This window comes from Centroberyx affinis, unplaced genomic scaffold (genome assembly GCF_046629955.1).
Source record: "Centroberyx affinis isolate AG114_WGS23_722 - 3 ecotype Tasmania unplaced genomic scaffold, CSIRO-AGI_Caff_v1 ptg000392l_1, whole genome shotgun sequence".
In the NCBI taxonomy this organism is placed as follows: Eukaryota; Metazoa; Chordata; class Actinopteri; order Beryciformes; family Berycidae; genus Centroberyx; species Centroberyx affinis.
In genome coordinates, this window is record NW_027279060.1 from 55,631 (window position 1) to 74,878 (window position 19,248).

A 19,248-nucleotide genomic window follows, 5' to 3' on the forward strand; every position below is an offset into this window, starting at 1 on the left:
AGTTTCCAAAACAACCTCTGGTTTTGCCTTTATCTCACACATTTATAGTATTGTTTTTTTTTTCTCCAGAAACATATGAAAATATAATTTAATGCACTTAACACATAATACATTCACTGTACACAATATATCAAATAGTTCCCTCCACACCGGCAGTACAATACTGTCACAATTCTCAATTGGACTGTAGTTCCTTAACAACATTAACATCCATGCAGTAAAGATGTTATTTAATGGGCCACTGTTGTCTCCCTCTCAACCCCGGTGGCATGTTATGAACCTGCAGTTCTTCAGGGGTGAGGTGGTCTAGGTGTCCTTACCTGAAATCATTATGGCACAAAGTAGGAGCCACAGATGTGATTCACTCGCAGCCAAACAGGAGGAATGTAAGGATGTAATGAGTGGAAATACATGGTTAATGTAGGCCTCCTTTTTTTCTTTCCATGACAAGGATAATCACACGATGTCGTCAGGCCAGGGGTCAATCAAAGATTGGAGAAACAGCACACGATCTGGACCGAGCCATGTTTGTAGAATGTCTATGTTAGGCTAAATAGACCTTAATTGTCAAAATCAAGCCAAAGAGCTGTACTGGATTGGAATGCTGAGGTCTACAATTCAAGGCAACTAGATACATAAATCTCACAACAAAGAGGAAATACTGGAGGTTTGGTGTAGATCTTCCCTTGGAACAATGTAGAACTTGCAGAACTTCTGCTGTCAAGGCCTTCTGCCCTGTTTCGGTAACTACTATACATACACCAAAAACAAGAGATATTGGCAACAAAACACACATTTGTTGGCAACTGGTTACAAAAAGTGCTTAAATCCCTCACCACAAAATAGCAAGGAGAACTGCTTAACTCTCTAGGAAAGTGACCAGGAACACCAGGAACAATGATGCAGAGTTCCCATGATTCCAAGGAACAGCATAAGAGACTCTAAATACCATCAGAACACTTGGGCAGAATTGTGGTGCTGAAATGCTTACGAACGTCACCTGAGATCATCTTTTGGCGCCAACACAAAAATGTTTGCACTTAAAACAGAGGAGAAACGGTCTAGAATACTTGTGAGGTCGATCTTGCACTTTAGTGATATGAAAAGAATGGTAACAGAGTCCAACACCTGATTATAAACATTAAATTTGATAGAGAATTTAGGATAGCCTATATACAAATCTTTTCAGATTGAGGTTGGATATCTGATGTTATATTACACACATTCAGATTTTTTTTTCTTTCTGCCTCTGTCCCATTTTTAGGCTCATATGAGACACTGGGTTGACAGAGGTATGGTAGTGATGCTTCCTTTCTCTAAAAAAAAAAAATCCAATCTTTCCATTCATTCTTGTGCCTTCACACTGCCTACAAAGCAGGATCTCCTACATGCTAGGCTACTCTTGCCTTGACATAGCCGTTCTCTAGTCTACAACATGCCCTCATCAGCAATGAGCACCACATGTCAAACAAATAAATTCAAATAGATGAATGATAGCTTAAATGTGCAAAAGTACAAAACTGTGAACTACATAAAGATGCAACATTCAAAAAAAAAAAGATGAATCATAATACATTTAAAGCATGCGATCAAAAAGTAGTGTTGGTAGAGTAGTTGGTGGAAGGAGACAGAGAGAGAGAGAGAGAGAGAGAGAGAGAGAGAGAGAGAGAGAGAGAGAGAGAGAGAGAGAGAGAGAGAGAGAGAGAGAGAGAGAGAGAGAGAGGAGGGTGGGGATTGAAGGATGAGGAGAAGGGGGTGGAATGAGAAACAGCCATTGCTGGTGATGGTGGTGTTCAGATGGTTTGGGAAGTGGCTGGTTGATCCAGTGTCGCACTCTACTGCTGCATCTTGCGGATGATGTCAGTAGACACGGGTGGGTGGAAGTTGATGGTGTGGTGGCGGAGACCCTGAGACGTTTTGTAGCTCTTCCCACATCGGCACTTGAAGGGTTTGCGCACCCTTATCTGGGTTCGGTGGCCATTCTTGGCATGGTACTTGATCCCGTTCACATTCTGTAAGGAAGCACAGAGAATGAAGCACAGCTGACTCTTAGGTTGTGTATCCACCGGGAACTTCTCTTAACAGCATCGGCTTCTTTTTCCTCATTTACAATGAGAAGGACGCACTGTTACACGGTGCCAACAACACTGAGAGCTTAGCATCTTTTTACCACTCAGAGCACCAAGCAGTGTAAGCTAATAGTATTTCAACTTTTAGCAAAAGAGCACCGCACTTCAAACAGGTTTCCAGCTGTCTCATGCGCTTCCGTAAACTATCTCTCAAGAGCTTACAGCTAAAAAGAAGTGGTCAGTGGACACAAAGCTTTAGAGAGGGGGGAAATAAAACGTCTATCTTCTTATTCTAAAACTATCTTGTTCTCTTTCTAAACAAATGCCTAGTGCTGCCTGCTGCCCAAGACTAAGTCATTGCCCATAACTCTGTCATTCACGTCAGCAATGCAATTTTCTCAGGCTGCACATAATTTATCCCAACCACACACCCCAGATGTGAATGGAAAATCCAGTAAAACTCCACATCAAGTGGACTGGATGTATGCATCAATGTTGACATGCTGTAATGCTCAACCAAGACCCTATTTTCCATTCTCAACAGCAGGATATCTATTGTGATTTTACATCCATCTGAGCTGGATTGCATGGAGAAAGTAAGCTACGCGAATCTCACAGTTTTTCATTTGGTGTCTCTGGGCACGGTAAGAATATTTCACACCCCTGAATTATGTATTCAGCCACAAATATCATGATAAGTGGTTTGAGGGGAAGGTTGAGTTAGACCTACCTTGTATCTCTTTTTACAGCCGGGGACGGGGCAGGCGAAAGGCTTCTCGTCCCCTCCGTTCATGCACATGGAGCTGAGGATGGACTCGGAGCTGATGGCGCTCTCTGTGGTCCATGACTCATCGCTGTCGGACTCCTCATAGTCTACCTCCTCTTCATCACACTCACTACCTGTGGGGGGAGGGGGGTGAAAGGCGGACAGACAGACAGCCAAACGGTGAGTGATTCAGTCGGGGCATCAGTACCAGACGTGGGATCATACACACTGGTCTCCAAACTCTGAAAGAAGCTCTGGTTTATGCAGACTGCATTACTTAAATCTTTGGCTGGGGCATCCTGGCCTTTGAGCTTTTGGATTGACAAGCGTGGACTATTACAATTTCTCAGCATGTGTTTTGGGATAGTGTTCCCATATTCTCTACTTCTTCTGTTACTGTGCCCAAGTTAGTGGAAAGACTGAATCATGCCAATCGTGGGAAAGAATTTAGCATTTTCCTCGAGGTCTTGGGGTCAATAAGCTGCTATTGTATTATCAATTAACAATTAAGGATGTTATTTAAAAACCCAAAACCTCAAGAACCAAAAAGACAAGACAAACGCATATTTTAAAACTAAGGACACGGGAAAACATCACAGGGAACAAACAAAAAAATACTTTGAGTGCTTTAAAATTTTGGCAGATGTTATGTACGCTGTAGTGAATTAAGCAATTCAGCTTCATTCCAGTGTATATAATGGACTGTGAGAGTTGTTCTTGTTTCTCTAAGGAGTGAATGGAAGCTATTTTAGAAAGGAGTCTCCTCAAGCCCTGCATTAATCTCCGCAGCTCTTATCCTGTTGACGCCCAAATAATGTACTTGTTAAAACCACATACATAGGATAATTAATTTGCATAGTGCCATAAATTCAGCCATGCACCAGGGTCAGTACCTTTACTAACATGGATAACAAATAGAGATGGACAACATTATGGATAACAAAATATGGAAGTTAGCAGTGGAATGTCACAAATGTCAGTATTAGGATCAACATCAGTGGGGGGAAAAGTGTTTTGCAGGAGCTATAAAATTATAACATTGTATTTCAATTTTAGGTGGTAAAATACACAGACGCAAAACAATTATAACTGTACATATATGTTGAAAATCCTATCATTTGAAAAGCTGATAATATGATAATATGACTTGACATCCAGTTCAACTGTTACAGTTGATACAGCTATTATGATGGGAATTATGATAAGGATCTTTATCTACCACGGTAAGACCTGAAAAGAGTTTGACTTTTATCTTGCATCATGTCTTTGAGTAAGAGCAAAGAAGGAGCAGCATTGTGATTTTTTATTGATCCTGGAAAAGGAATTTCTCTCTTTGCCCTCGTCCATAGGATGGTCACAGCACTGCGTCTCTGGAGCTGGTAGGGATTCAGATTCAAAGACCCTTCAGCCGGGTGGATGCCTGCTGTCATGGTGGCTTGAACATGGGCCTCTTGGCTGAAGGACGGTCTCCTTACTCACTATGCCACCCTGCTGCTTGGCTAGTCAACAACTTAGAAAGTGCATTCCAAAGCCAGGGATCATGGCACACTGGGCGTCTAACCAGAGAGGTGAGGGTGTCAGGTGAGGGTGTTGAGGGTGCTGCTATGGTTACCTGTAGGTGTGCTGCTGCGGAAGGAGGAGGAAGGGGTGATGGGTGGGGTAACCGGAGGGGTGAGGTTGCCACTGGCGTGGCGAGGGGGAGTGGACACACTGCTGCGAGACAGACTGCCTGTCAGAGACAGAGACAACTTGGGCTGCACCTTCTTCTTCAGGGCCTCGTGCTCTCGCCGCGCAGCATCTGTCATGAACCTGGCATTAAGCGTGAGATATAAAGCTGGTGAGGGTTGAGATCGACCTTTTGGTGAAGAGGGTCATCTCGTTCCATGCACTGTCAGAGACTTGTTACAGCGAGGGCCTCCGGGCGTTTATAAAGCTCTAGCGTTGGTTTTTGCTACTGTAGAACATATGCTTGGAATCAATATATCATTGGCTCCATTCCCATGAAAAAAAAATCTAATACCAGGGTTTATGACAGATAGTAAAGTCTTTGGTAAATGTATATCATAAAAATGAAATGTTAACACAGACATTGTTAAAGTAAAAGTGGAATTAACAGATTAAGCTGAAACCACATCAAGATGTGTTTGTAAAGGCAGAGAGACAGCAGCAGACCCTCTTGTACACTGGCTTGTTGCATAAGGCCTTTAAAACCACTATTCAAGCACTATATCAAAGAAGACTGGGATGAGCCCAGGGCAATATAAAATGCAATTACCAAATGTTGAAGCAATTAATCTGAGTAATCCACCAGATGACATTTGAATTTGGTTGTGGAACTACAAAGTAGCAAAGCCCTCATAGGGCGCAGTAATTAACAATAACTGACGAAGCAGGCTTTAAAGACAAATCTTTTACTGGGCCAAAGGCTAACAACATTAATGTCATTATTATTTTGGATTTAGGTAAATTTATTAAGTAGATTTATTTACAACTTAATCATAATTGTGTTGATTTTTAAAACAGTGTAAACTGTGCTGTTCACCTGTTGATATAGCTGAGGGCAACATAGGTGGGCTGTTGCTGCTCCTGCTTCTCCAGAAGACGGGGGTCTGTGTCTGCGGAGGGGAGGGAGAAAGAGAGGGTGTATTGGGAAATTAGGGGGTTTTAATTGCCTCAATGTTAGAGATGCAAGCTTGTGACCAAAGGGTTGCCTTCAAAAACTAACATCAATGTTCCCCTTGAGCAAGGTACTAAACCCTGACTTGCTTCAGTGGAGCTGCTCACTGGCCAACAGTAGAACACTGTGGCTGAACTGGGTAACTCCCAGGTGTGGTTGTGTGTGTGTATGACTCTAAAAGGTTGTGCTGAAAAAGGGCAATGCATGCTCAGACAAATTCTTCACTGAATTAATAAGGTTAAGAAAGACTATTCAGTGGCAGTAACCAATAGACAGTAAAGTTGTAGGATATTGTGCAATTTGCAATTAGATTGAACATGATGTCATGTGCCACTGTCTAGACTGCAGTCACTGTTGAGCAAAGTGCTGCTGGAGATCCTCCACAAACCATCTCGTATCCCAGCTCCTCAGACTGACATTGGTTTCTTGATTTAGATTTCTGCTTAACCTCTAAATTGTATGTTTTCTCCTCTAGACCTAAATGTTGGTCAGTTTAAGTTGAACTGGTGCCCTTCACAGCAGGTTTAAGCTAGTGCCCTACGTTGGTAAAATGCAGGGTGCAGTCTATCTTACGCCTTATATTTCTATCTGAGATCTCTAGCGGTTTCTTTTTCGAATTTCCACTCCCTTTTTTGAATAGCCTTGCTGCAGACACCATATTGCTCATACATGACCACTGTTGACACATACTGTTTTCCCATGCTGTGCTCCAGACATGCAGCTTGCTCTACAGTGCTACAGTGGCCAATCTCCACACCCTGAGGTGAACCAGGCCTGACTTCAAACAGCCTGGCCACTGCTATCCATGTGGGAGAAGAGAGATGCCCCATAAAACAACACTGTCTACCACTCACCAGCTGGGCCTCCCTGCCTGCCTCTAACAGAGCTGTGAAAGACTGCTACCCCCATGTGGTTAAAAGTATTGCTGGTTTCCATTCACAAGCTCATTTATACACAGCACTTACACCTAAGGCCATTGTGATATTATTCAATTTTAAACTAAGCCTCTGCAAAGCACATGACTTAAGAGTGCAATTCAAACAAAATCTGAACATTCAGTGAGGACAAAAAACAATGGCCAAGTTGATATACTTATTAAATCAGTAGGGAAATGGTACAAACACATGGACATAGTGTAATTAAAGTTTTCATGGTCAATGGGGTAAGCAACACCTTTGTGAGGCTGTAATAAAACTGTTAGTCATACTCAATGATTACTTCCACCAAGGAGGTTATGTTTTCACTCCTGTTCATTTGTTTTGCCTGTCTGAAACTTGGTGGACAAATAGGCCTTGGGCCATGGAACAATTGATTAGATTTTGGTGCTGAGCCCAGATCTGGGATTTTGCCATTAGATGATTATCTCTTTTTATTCATAACTATGAAACTAACGGACTTGATTCCAAATCCTACGGGCATGTTATCAGGGTCAACAAATGAAATCAATTTAACTTTAAGAGATAGAAATTAAATCTTTGGGTGTTACAGCAAGTTGGAGAATGTTTCAGCATTGGCGGGTTGGCAGGTTTGTGCTCCCCAGGTGCCTTCTAGTTCCTTTATTATACAATGCACTCTGCAGAAAAGCCCCTTGGTTAGTGTTGATCTCTCACCTGGTAACCTCTCATAAAAAACGTCCTGACTTCTCTTTGGGTGGACCCAATCGCAAATGGATCTTAACCATTTTGTCATCTAGAATCTTTGTCAAGGAATCTATGCCAAATTGAACGTGGACGAAAGTGTAAACCGTGTGAAAAAAATGACATGGTGTCAATTCAAAGTACACTCTCTCTCTCTTTCTCTCACACACACACACACACACACACACACACACACAATGTATTGTTACTGTGGTAATGGATTACAGATGCACTACTCTAATCATCCATAAAGGGAACATGTAAGATAGACTACACCCTGCGTCTTAACAGTATAGACTACTAGCTTAATCCTGCCGTGAAGAGCAACGTTGACCAGTTCAACTTAAACTGAACCAAACTCAAAAAGTAATTCAGCGCATACCAGAAGGAATTAGATCGACTCGTTCTATTCTATTATTAATATTAACATAGTGGTTGTAGAGTATAAAACCAAAGCAGCGATCTACGCGTTTCGCATGTCGTTGCTTCGCCAGGTTCGCTCACAGAATCAAAGCTTTTTGACTTTGATTCTCCCTGTATCGACTGGCACCTGGGGGAGTAGCACCACCACGCACAGTGTACTTTCAACTTTTAAACTAAACCACTTTCAAGTCTAGAGGAGAAAGCATACAATTTTGGAGGGCTAGCAGAAATCCAAGTCAAGGAGCAAAAGACATGGGCGTCATCCACTCAAAGTTTAAGGCCAAGCTTTTTGGCTGATGATAAAATAGTGGCAGGGTTTCTTGATACTGGCAGGTAGGCCCTAAGAGCAGCCCAAACCTCAACGCCTAAGACTCAGGAGGTTTTACTCGGGGCCACAATCCTAAGCAAGTGTTTCATTAATGGCGGATTTAGCCCCAGTGAGAAGGACTGCACACCTCTCTCTACTCTCCAGCCCGCTCCCAGTCATGGAAACATAAAGTAAGAAAGACACATTAATAACGGCATTACTCCCCTGCCAAAAGCTGGAGGCGGTGCAGAGAATGTTCTGAGCAGTGTGTGTTGGTATGTGTGTGCGTGAGTGCACAAGAAATCCCTCCTAAGATCCCTAATGAGCGTCCAGGAGTGGAAGGGCAGGCTGCTCACCGACTGCTCAAATAGCTGTGGATCAATCAGCTCCCACACACTGTAAATCACACACACCTCAGTTGGGGACTGAGAAGAAAGGGGCCTGCAGGGGCCAATCCCCCACAGCCCCTGCTATTCTTCTGGGGCCACCGGCACCGAAAAGCCACCTCAGATTAGGACCAGGACCAAGGAGCCTCGAGCGGAGATGGGAAACCCTCTAATCGAGCTACACAGGTGGTCCACCTTGGTGGCCAACTATCAGGGGCCTTCTGGAAAACATAAGTGTATTTGTTCACTTTCCCTGGTTGCAGGAGGAAACAATCACTTCCTATGAGCGCCAGTTGTTTATATGGTGAAACAGAGGATGTGGGAAAAAGACAGGTGGAGAAGCAGAGTAGTGTAATACATATAATGGATATGATTTAATCAAGCTGCTCAGCTTGTGTTGATATAACCCAATGCAATCAACCTTGATTTACATATGGAGCAATGTCTGTACCTATTGTAAATGTCTATGTGTGAAACATGTCTTTGGGAGCTTGTAGTGAGTGATTCACTGGTTGCACTACATGAGAGCAGAAACATGATGCAATAACCATGTCCTCATTAGGGCCCCTGTGACCAGCCTGCAACAGGAAACCAAGGGATGATAACACACAACAAGCTTCCTTAGGCAACACGGGAAGTGACGCCTGCTGCCCTCTCATTACCCCCCCCACCTCCCACCCCCTTCACACACAAACAAACACACATGCACGCACACACATGGCTTGCCCCAGACTCAATCACACCTCCCTCCCTCATTTTCCAGCAGTCTCTGGCTATCCCGTCCACCCTCTTGGCTAAATGCACTGTGGGGCAGTGTAGAGTGGTGAGCATCATGGTGACATGTTTATGACGGCTCTGAGCAGCGGGGGGCCTTTCCAGGAGTGGTGGCACAGGTAATTCATTAAGATGTGACCTCTAAGGAGGAAATGAAATTCAGTCAAGCGCCCATGTGTAAGCTGCCTTTGCAGGTTCCTGACAAGCCCTGGTGACATTAAAACTATCTTTAGTACAGATGGAGACTGAAACACACATGCACACATTTTGCCTCTTTGCTACTCACTGCATACATTTTAGATTTTGACGGCCAATACGGATATTTTTAGATTGAAGTTGCAGATAGATGGTATTTTGAGCCAATATTCGATATCTTTATTTTACCATTTTCAAGCCAAAAATTATAAGTATTCAGTGTTTCCCCCAGAATTTGATTCATAGTGTGGTGGAAACACCTTTGAAACACCATAAGCCATCCTGGGACACTAAAACTCCCCATTGAAACCTATACTAATGAAATTCTTTTGGGTGGGTTAGTAGTTAATTAAGGCAAGGTGGTTTCTCCGGGATACATTAGGCCTTTAAATGAAGAATTAATTAAAGGGAGGAACCTCAGTCATATCAGCAATCGCTGACATGACTGGCCAATATCCAATATTTAACAAAAGGCTAATATCAGCGCTTCTAACCCCAATACATACACTTATAAAAACACAAATTTCAGTAAGATCCCACAATTTGCCCTGCACCAAACTACACACCCTTGTTGTGTCAACAAAGCCTGCACATTATCTCACATAAAGAATGTTTTATAGAGTACAGCAGCCCCTCATCTCAGAATCACAGCACAGGAACAGGAGCGGCGGTGTCGGGGGATGGGGAAATGTAATTAGGTCCACCAGGTGCAGCGATCGGGGCACCAGTTACTGCTTCTCAAATTTATTACTTCCGCTCAGATTTGGGGGTGCATACCAAAATCTTCTAAATGAGCCCCCAGTGAGGAGCAGCAACAAACAGACCCATTGTTAGACCAGGCCACTAAGCCTGGACACTTCAGGCCATCGTTACGCCAGACCCCAGCAGTACAGACACTCATAGGTCTGAATAACATGGTCTCTATTTACCTCTGGTCTACTGTGGCCTGGGAGCTCAGTGACAAAGTAAACATATCAGTGGCTTGGTGCATGCAGTTTTTATACCACACAAGAATACCAGACCATTTAGCAGATCTCACAAGCCTAACAACAAGGCTTCACCTCAATGTTAAACTTTGCTCTTCCCAGTAATTTACAGACTAATGGGCTCATTAACATCTGCTCTGTTAAACCTGAATTTGTTAACAAAGGCCTAAGTGGACCAGCTAATACTCATATTATCAACTGCTGTCATAAGGGTGGACCATAAGAGGAGATGCATTAGCTGATCCATTGGACTTTTTAAATCATGTGGGCTGGAAATGATTCTGTATTTGAATATATTATTTGATATTAGTTTTTTTAAAGGTCAAATCTGACCCCTCGAGTATAGTACAGCTCTTTTTCCACACATTGCTTATGGTTTAAATCAAAATGTGATAACTTGTTCAACATCAGCCATGACCAATGATATTTTATAACTGTGAATTTCAAAGTTACTGTAATAACCGACTTCAAGTGGCCATTGAACTTGTATCTATTAGGCTTTTAGTTAATATACAAGAAATACCACAAAATGATTAAGATATACTCAAGCATGAGAAGTATCCTTTATACCACCAATTATTTCTCTCAATATATTAATATTAATTCTCCTCTCAATAATTGTCATTTACTGAATCTAGACCTTATGATTGGTAACTGTATTATACAATGGGAAAAATCAGACTGGGAACTGAGCTCTGGTCTGTGTGTGTTACTAAAAAGCACCATTATCTTCTATTTTCCAGGCAAGGCATATCAAGTACAGGCCCTCAATCAACAGCAGAGCAGCGCCACCTATTGTTCACAGACCCAACCAGCAAGCTGGCTGGGGAAAATAGGGACAAGAATGTGAGCTTGTTTTCCAGGCGCCTAATTATAAAGGAGAATGTGCTTTAAGCAGCAGGCCACCAGACGAGGAGGAAGACAGGCCAAATCAAGCACTCTCTCTGTAATTATGCTTCACAGGCACTTGGCAGGACGCGCAAGATTTCGCACTTCTCCAAGTGGGCACAGGCCAGCGGACGAAGGAGGGGGGCTGCAGAGTTTTTCCACTCTAGGCCAACTAATTGCCTCATTATTCCCCAATAAGTCATTTGGTGCATTTTTCCTATGGCTAACACCTCGGACACATGCACAGCATGCAATCAGAGGGCAGAGGATATTAAAGCCAGTCAAGCAACAAACAAGAACAACAGAGAGACAGCTGGGCCATGTCGACTTCAATAATAACCATCTGAAATATTGGATTTGGTGAACAGATGTAAGAACTAACAGTGTGAAACTGTGAGGAGTGGAATGCACTTTGTGGAGTACCTGATACAAAGATATAAGATTATATAAATGCCCAAATGCTTTTAGCATTTACCAGAAATCACAGTGTAATATATATCATGGAAGATAAAGGTAAATTAGCTTCTAGTTTCTTACTGAAATATGCCGAAGCTTTATTAAGTATCCAGATATGGTAAAATAGTGACGAAAAGAAGCAATAAATGCATTAGCCCTGTAGTATTATACTGGCCACTTGAAATTAAATGAACAACCCTAAAGCAATGTCCACACATAAATTCCATTCCATGCTTCTTCATCATTTTCTTAAATCAGATATTGAAGTAAATAAAAATATAATAACATATAATAAATACTTCTCCAAGGGAAAAATAAATATTTTTCACCTCCTGTACACAGAAGTTGTGAAAGATGCACTGAATTTCAGATGCCCTTACTTGATATATATAATTATATCATTGAATAACAAGGCAGAAAAATATAGCCTGATAGCCAATTACAATCATTTTCACAAAATAAATGTGAAGCACAAAAACAATTTCTACCTAGTAGATTCTGCAGTTTTATAACCCTGGGCCTATCAATAAATAATGAATGAACAGAATGGCATCATTTATAAACAGAATTGTCACATGCCCTTTCTTAATTCAAAGCACTCCATTCATTTGGCCATGGCAATAAAATGGAATAGCCTCAGAGATAAATGTTGAACACTCCTCGTGATTTTTTTATTTCGTATTTCTTACATGATGCTATTGCCTGTAAGATCAGATTCACTTGGAACTTCAAAATACAGGAAGTAGGCTAGTTCATGTAAATATACAGCAGAAGATAAACACAGAATGAAACCACAGTACATAAAAACACAGAAATGTCAGTCTTATTTCCACTGTTGCTCTATATGTGTGTAATTACATGTAATGATGACTACTATGGACTATACCCAGGCTGCACCAGGCATTACAATCCCCACTTGCTGTCCTCTTCTTCTTAATTGCTTGTCTGTATGTTTTCAAATAGTTATTTTAATACATGTCTATAAAGTGTGCAGTGACCATGTTTTAAACGCACTTTAAAACAGAATACACTTGATACTTAAAACTTTGTATGGCTGAGATCACCTGTACAAACTGTGTCTCATAGGTCTCCATTTCTGACAATTCAGTTTCAGTTGAATCAGGGGTTACTGACTTTTTATAACAGTACAGGAGGATTAGGTCATGCTCACAGAGTAGGCGGAGTCATCTCTTTTCCCGCAGGCCTTTCCAATGACAGCACCTTATCCATCACACTACAATAACATGTGGCACTACTTTGCATGGGAAATAATATCCCTATTCCACATGCATTTCTATGAATCAACACTGTCCAAACCCAACAATAGCAATATTCAAATCTTCTAGACACCTTACTTATTCCATTTAAATGTTTGATATGATACAATGATAAGATATGATGATACGACACAACATGATTTGCATGACCATGCTGCACTCATGTAGGCCTGGTTATGAGGCAGAGTCAAGGCCCAAGTCTACACGTCACCATGGCAACCACCGCAGTCTCTACCAATCTGCTTCACAAGTGCACGTCATCATTTATCCCTGCATTCCAGCCAATGACACAACTCTGTCTCTGAGGGATATGAGGTTTTTTGACAGTATTGCATGGTGAGAGGCCTCGGTGTTCATAGATCTATTCTGGGATGGTCAATATCTTGTAGAACCAGTAGACAAACACTACATTTAAATACCAACCCTAACTTAATGGTCCATAGAGCTTTGTTTTGAAGGAGTTATGAAATAATGACATGCTATGACACTGGTAATATAATAATCAATATTGAGTTATTGGTTACTCTGAGTGATTCTTGTATCCCTCCAAATATGTCCCTAGATAAACGCAGACTGTAGCTGCAACACCAGTGTACATGGGAGAGGAGAGCTGTGTGTGACCTCCCAGGATGACTCACATCTAGTCTATTTCCAGAGAGTGGACATATTTACACACCCCCAAAAACACCTCTGGGCAAAAGAGCCCACAGCTGCTGTACAACTCATAATGAAAACCTATCCTGACAGAACCAAAACACAAGTGCTGAAATATGCAGCAAAATTAGATGTTTGCACAGATAGGCCACTTAAATGCCATTAACACGTTAGGATGGTTGGAAAAGATAAATTGCATCAAAAAAGACAGCTTAATACCTGACAATAACAAGACATTGATTAAAAGGGGATAGCAATTGATTAGAGTGGCGGTGAAGCAGTGTTTGATCCTATGTGGTGGTAACTGACACTTCTTAAAGTGGTTAATTAGACATGACATCCACTAAGACAGTGAGTTGGTTTAGCCTGATGCCAAACTAAGAAGAGTGCGTCCTTACTTCCTTGCAAGTGTTATGATTTATGTTGTCAATCGGATGGAAACAAACTAATCATTACTCAATGTGTTTTCATTGGCTTGTGCCAGCTGCAAGTCAACTCATGACGCTTTAAAGGCAGCTCTGCGCGCGGGCCTTGCGCTTCCACAATATTGCTCGAGCGACCAAGCCCGACACGGCGCAGTGAAATTGTCGGCTCGGCTCGGCGGTGTTTCAGTTATATGTTGCAGCTAAACAACGAGCCGGCGTCTCATAGCCTACCATAATGCAGATGGTGAATAGCAATAGCAATATCTACATAGAAACATCAATAGCTACCACACCTAGCAACAGGGTTGTCAGGACGCAGGAAGTAACTTGCTAGCTCGCTAGCCACTTCTTGCTAGCTGCAAACCTCAGCCATTGCAGAGTACAGCGCATATTACCCGTCGGCTCGACAGCTTACCGATGTGGTTATCCTCGATGTGCACGATAAGCTCGGCCAGAGACTCGAAGTGAAGTCCGCAGCCCCCGAACCTGCATGTGTTGGAAAAGAAAGAAGCAGCGGCGATGCCAGTCATGGTCGCTGCTGCATTGAAATGAGGGCAGCAGCAGCGGAGAGCGGAGCAACAGCAGGCAGACAGCGGTGTAAACAGCTGGAGCAGGGGCGGCGCGCAGGAGCTGCTCGGAGATGCGTCAAGCTAGCCACAGACAGAACGAGTCAGGAAGTAATGCGATTTTGCTTTCAAAGTAAAAGCGTAAAATTTGTCACCTGTGGAAAAAAAAAAAATTGGAGAACGGATAGTTTCAGTTCTTTGTTCTGACTGAATGTCTGAATCACGTAGGAAGTAGCCTAAATTACTCGATAAACACACACTTCTGATATAATATAGTGAATTTATATGAATATATCATGATATTAGCCTACCTATTATAGTATTATATTATTAATGTGCCTACTGAAAACCACCACTCACGTATCACTTAGCAACCACTTTGTTAAGCTGCATTTCGAGAACTACATTACTATATGAAAAATATATATTTGTTTTAATATAATTGATTAAAAATGTAAGACGTTTTGAACATTTGATGTTTCTATTAGAAACCACGGGCTCTCCTGGCATATTGCTCAATCTAACTATTCATTGCATCGCTAATGTTGGTCCATAGTAGCCTATTTCGTGATGAAAGATGAATAAACCACATACCAAAAAACTTAGAAGGACGTTTACTATCTTGATGAAGTCCTTTTTGCCTTAGCAGTGGCAAAATTAGGCTATTCTTAATGGCTATAGAGAGGGAAGAAGATTACCTGATCTAAAGTCAGACAGAATAAGCCATAAAAAGGTAAACATTCACAAAGACGCAAACACATAACCTAGCCTAAATACTGAGTAGACTACTATTTGTATTACGCCGTTGCAACGTATGTTCGCCAAAAAGTATTATTTTGAAATTTATGAGCGGAATCGGGTTTTTTAATTCCGAAGTGCTTGACACCGGTTCTTTTAGCATAGCGTTGGCAGGACGGAGGAGGACGAGGGAGGGGCCGTATAGCTTATCGGCATCATTATTGTTACCTGATGAACACTCACAACTTTGAGACAGTCCTTTGATTATTTTTTTATCGCTTCCTCTCTCTCTCAATGATCGACAAAGGAGGGTTCACCAGAAACTAAATGTACTATAACGACAGCCTGGCTTTGTAAGTGTAACACATCCTGTACCAACATGAATGAAGTGCATCACAAAAGCACACAGGTCTATCTCAAAAAAACATACACAAGCATTTACTGTACTGCAGATTTAAGTAAGGAACCAATAAGAAGTAATGACGTTGCAGATAAGGAAGTCATATTTATTCCAATTGAATGCTACAGCCTGATGGGATTTGAGTCCACGTTTATTTTCACGTGCAATCTAGGCTAATGTAAATGATTCAGTTGTGGCATAGAGTCCACACTGACAGCAGCTCTGTTGAATCTTTGGCAATCAACAAGTAGGTTAGCTAAGTAAAAAAAAAGCACAAAAAAAACCTTGCAGCCCTTTCTTATGTCCACAGTGTGGCAGTGTTGGTCAATAGATAAATGACAGTCTTTGTTCTTTGTATACACTAATTTCAGGGTCTTCTACAACTATCCCAAACTTTAGCAAGAGTGCTTGTGCATAAATCATACTAATGCAACACAGAGAGAGAGCAGAAGAGAGCAGTTTCAAAGATATTTTAATCAAGTTATGCCTCATGATATTACCTCTGAATCTCTAAATGGAGTCAGTATCATCAAGATCAATCCATCCACCGTGTATTGATGATAGATGATTTTATTCATTCAAAATTGTTTAAGATTGAGGCAGGCTGAAAGATATTAAACAACACATAGGCCATTGACATTGTGATATGTTAGGTGGTCTCGATCCTCAAAAGTGACCAGTTTGCTCATATTGCTATAGATTAAATTATGACTATTTATTTAAGTTAAAGGTCACAGAATGTAAATATGGAATGTGTGTGCAAGTTCCACTCAAAGTGCTGCTCGGATTGACAGATCTGAAAGATTTTGTCTCACAATAATTACACAAATTTAACTAATGTGTCCATTTTTTCCACAGCTGTTGTGTGTGGAGCAGAGTGGGGATCATGCCAACACTTGCAAGACGATGTCTACACTACATAAAGGTAAATATACGTATCACTGGTATTTAGACAGTGAATATTCCTATTCTTTGTTTTTGTGAGTTTACAGCCCAGTTAAAGGTGTAATCTCATTCCAAAAGGGGTCGGATCCTACTGCAAATGGATGAAAACGTCACTTTGAAAATACGAAATTACAATTATAATAAGATTAACTAACTTCAACAGTCTCCTGTTACTTTCCCTGTCACGTTTATTGGCATGGAGCAGCCTTGGGTCTGCGCCTGGTGGTGGTGTAATGGGTCTTCACTAGGCCCAGCCCAGTTTCAGATCAGGCACCACGGTGTTGGTGAACCCATTTTTCCAGGGATGCTGGAGAGCAGTGTGGGATATTACTTTGAAAGCATTACATCACACTCAGCCCCCTGTTCGAGCAAGTTGATGGCTTTCATTTGAAATGTTGGCATTGCCTATCCACAGTTATTTATTGATGGTCGCTCTTGATGAGCAAAGCTGCAACTAATCACTACTCTTCAGTTCGTTATAGCCCATAAAAGTAGATGAGGTAATAGATGCATTTGTGATTTTCTGTGCGAGAGATTTACTGAATAGGTTGTTTAACCTCAATGTGGAAACACACATATACTACATGAAGACAAATCAGATTTGACTGAGCTGCTGGTAAGTGACTAAATCATTTTGCCCTCTTTGAGCTGCCCAACAACTTCATTCACTCACTGTTAGTTAAAGTATACAGATGCACACAATACTGCACTCCCTCATGCTAAAGTCAGATAGGCTCTTGATTCTTACTTACTTCTACAAGTTCCTCATCACCCAGCAAAGGAATAGTCCAACCCATCAAATGGGCATAATGGCTTGAAAATTTTCCAGGTCCAAGACTCCCCTGGGAGTCCAGCGTTTATTTCAAGTTCAAATCCTCATTGTGTTTATTTATGAATTGTCGACTGGGAAGTTAACAGAGCAGAAGGTTTTGCAGACCAAGGTAAATTATAATGCAAGGCATAACACAATGGCCTCATCTCTCCACAAATGAAGTATAATCTCATGGAAGAATAAGATTATGTGAGGTTTACGTAAATATTATTAAACAAGCATTATAATTTGTATCAACAAAAAATCAAATCAAAAAATCAAATATTAATAATATTTATATAGCACTTTTCAAAAGTGCTTGTTACAAATATTTTTTACAAATGCTATTTGTGCCATAATCCAGGGTGATCCCATACAGAAGCCCAATCAGATGTCAAAAAGAATGATGTATCAGGCTACACCATCATAAATCTACAGGATGACCCCTCACAGCTGTCATATGTAACTCCTATCTTAATCATAACATAGATATTCATACATTTCCATATTTCATATTAGTCATTAGATAGATTATGGACCCCAGCTGATAATCTTAATAACACGTCCAAGTGGAAGCATGTAAATGAAGAATTAGATGGGGTCCAAAATAAAACCCTGTGGGACACCACATGTAATGTCTCCTGAGGAGCCTATGTTGACTGAAAATATTCTATTGGAAAGATAGGAGTTGAACCAGTGAAGAGCTCTGTCCCTGACACCAACCCAATTTATCCCAATTTCATCAATCAAATAAAATGGTCTTGTCCACAGTTTTGAAGGCCACACCTTGACCTAAAAGAATTAAAATTGAACATTCCCTGCATCTTCCAGTGAAAGAAGGTCAATGGTCACTCTAAGGAGAGCAGTCTCATTATGAAGTGCTCCAAAACCACACTGGAATTCCTCAAAGATATTATTTTGACACATAACTGATATCAGTTGGGTTGAGACAACTTTCTCTAAAACTTTGAATAAAAAGGGCAGTTTGGAGATGGAGCTATAGTTTGCCGGAGACAAGCGGTCAAGACTTGGTTTCTTAAGAAAAGGTTGAACCATTGCATATTTAAAACTAGAAGGAAAATACCTGTGGCCAGAGAGCTATTGATAATAGATCAAATGCTTGCAGTGATTAAATGAAACAAAAGTCCAAGGCACTCTTCTTTGAAAAATAAAAAAAAAGCCTTATTTCATGGGCTCATCTAGGGACATTAAAAACACTTACAAAAGTTTCAGCATTGGCCTTCATCAGGGAGCTCTAAATAATTAATGTTCAAAAACCACACTTGCAGTGATTCATTTGAATACATCTTTAAGAAACTTCATAGGAACAACATCTACTCTGTTTTTTGTCCTCCAGCCGGTATGTAATACCTTTGATAAGTAAACAAAGGTATTACATACCGGCTGGAGTTTGTTGGACGTGAGGAAAGCATAAAACTCAATGTGCGATTGGTTTAAATTGGTATCTTACTTCTCCTGCCTGAGGCACTGTAACAAGGAAAGGCACGCAGCATTACTGAGAGCCCAACACCTCAACATTTCCATCCCTGCAGGCACAGTCATCTCTGCACAAGGTATGGAAAGAAGTAAACAATGTGAGACAGTAACATTCCATCTATCTGCAAGATCAAACAGAACAGTTTTCATCTTCGATGGTTGAGCAAAGTAAAATATTTCTGAATAGATTTTATTCACAAAATAATGAAAAGCTCCATGTGAAACTGCACAGAGTTATTCAGCCTCTTGTGCCTTGTGCACCTGCTTCAACAAAGCATCCTCTGTGGTGCTAGTTAAAGTGCTAATCTTCTCAAGGTGATCTTTCTCAAAAGCATTGCAGAAAGGGATAATAGTAAAAGGTTTAGTATAAT

The 19,248-nt window shown here is 41.2% G+C and overlaps 1 protein-coding gene across 1 annotated transcript; it reads right to left on the minus strand.

The window, feature by feature from the left end:
• Window positions 1–1,709: 1,709 nt before the first annotated feature.
• On the minus strand, window positions 1,710–14,450 carry jazf1b (JAZF zinc finger 1b). Its single transcript, XM_071516139.1, has 5 exons — window positions 14,336–14,450; window positions 5,378–5,450; window positions 4,448–4,644; window positions 2,800–2,969; window positions 1,710–2,012 (listed from the first exon to the last, which is right to left on the minus strand). The coding sequence occupies exons 1-5, from the start codon at window positions 14,448–14,450 to the stop codon at window positions 1,836–1,838; spliced, it is 732 nt and encodes a 243-aa protein (XP_071372240.1). The 3' UTR covers window positions 1,710–1,835.
• Between the last annotated feature and the right edge of the window lie 4,798 nt (window positions 14,451–19,248).

Excerpts from the sequence above, each read along its gene's own strand:
- jazf1b (XM_071516139.1), bottom strand. The coding sequence starts at position 14,450 with ATGACTGGCATCGCCGCTGCTTCTTTCTTTTCCAACACATGCAGGTTC. Across the intron at positions 5,451-14,335 it reads CATCGAGGATAACCACATCG|ACACAGACCCCCGTCTTCTG; the intron begins GTAAGCTGTCGA and ends TCCCCTCCGCAG. Across the intron at positions 4,645-5,377 it reads GCCCTCAGCTATATCAACAG|GTTCATGACAGATGCTGCGC; the intron begins GTGAACAGCACA and ends GCTTAATGCCAG.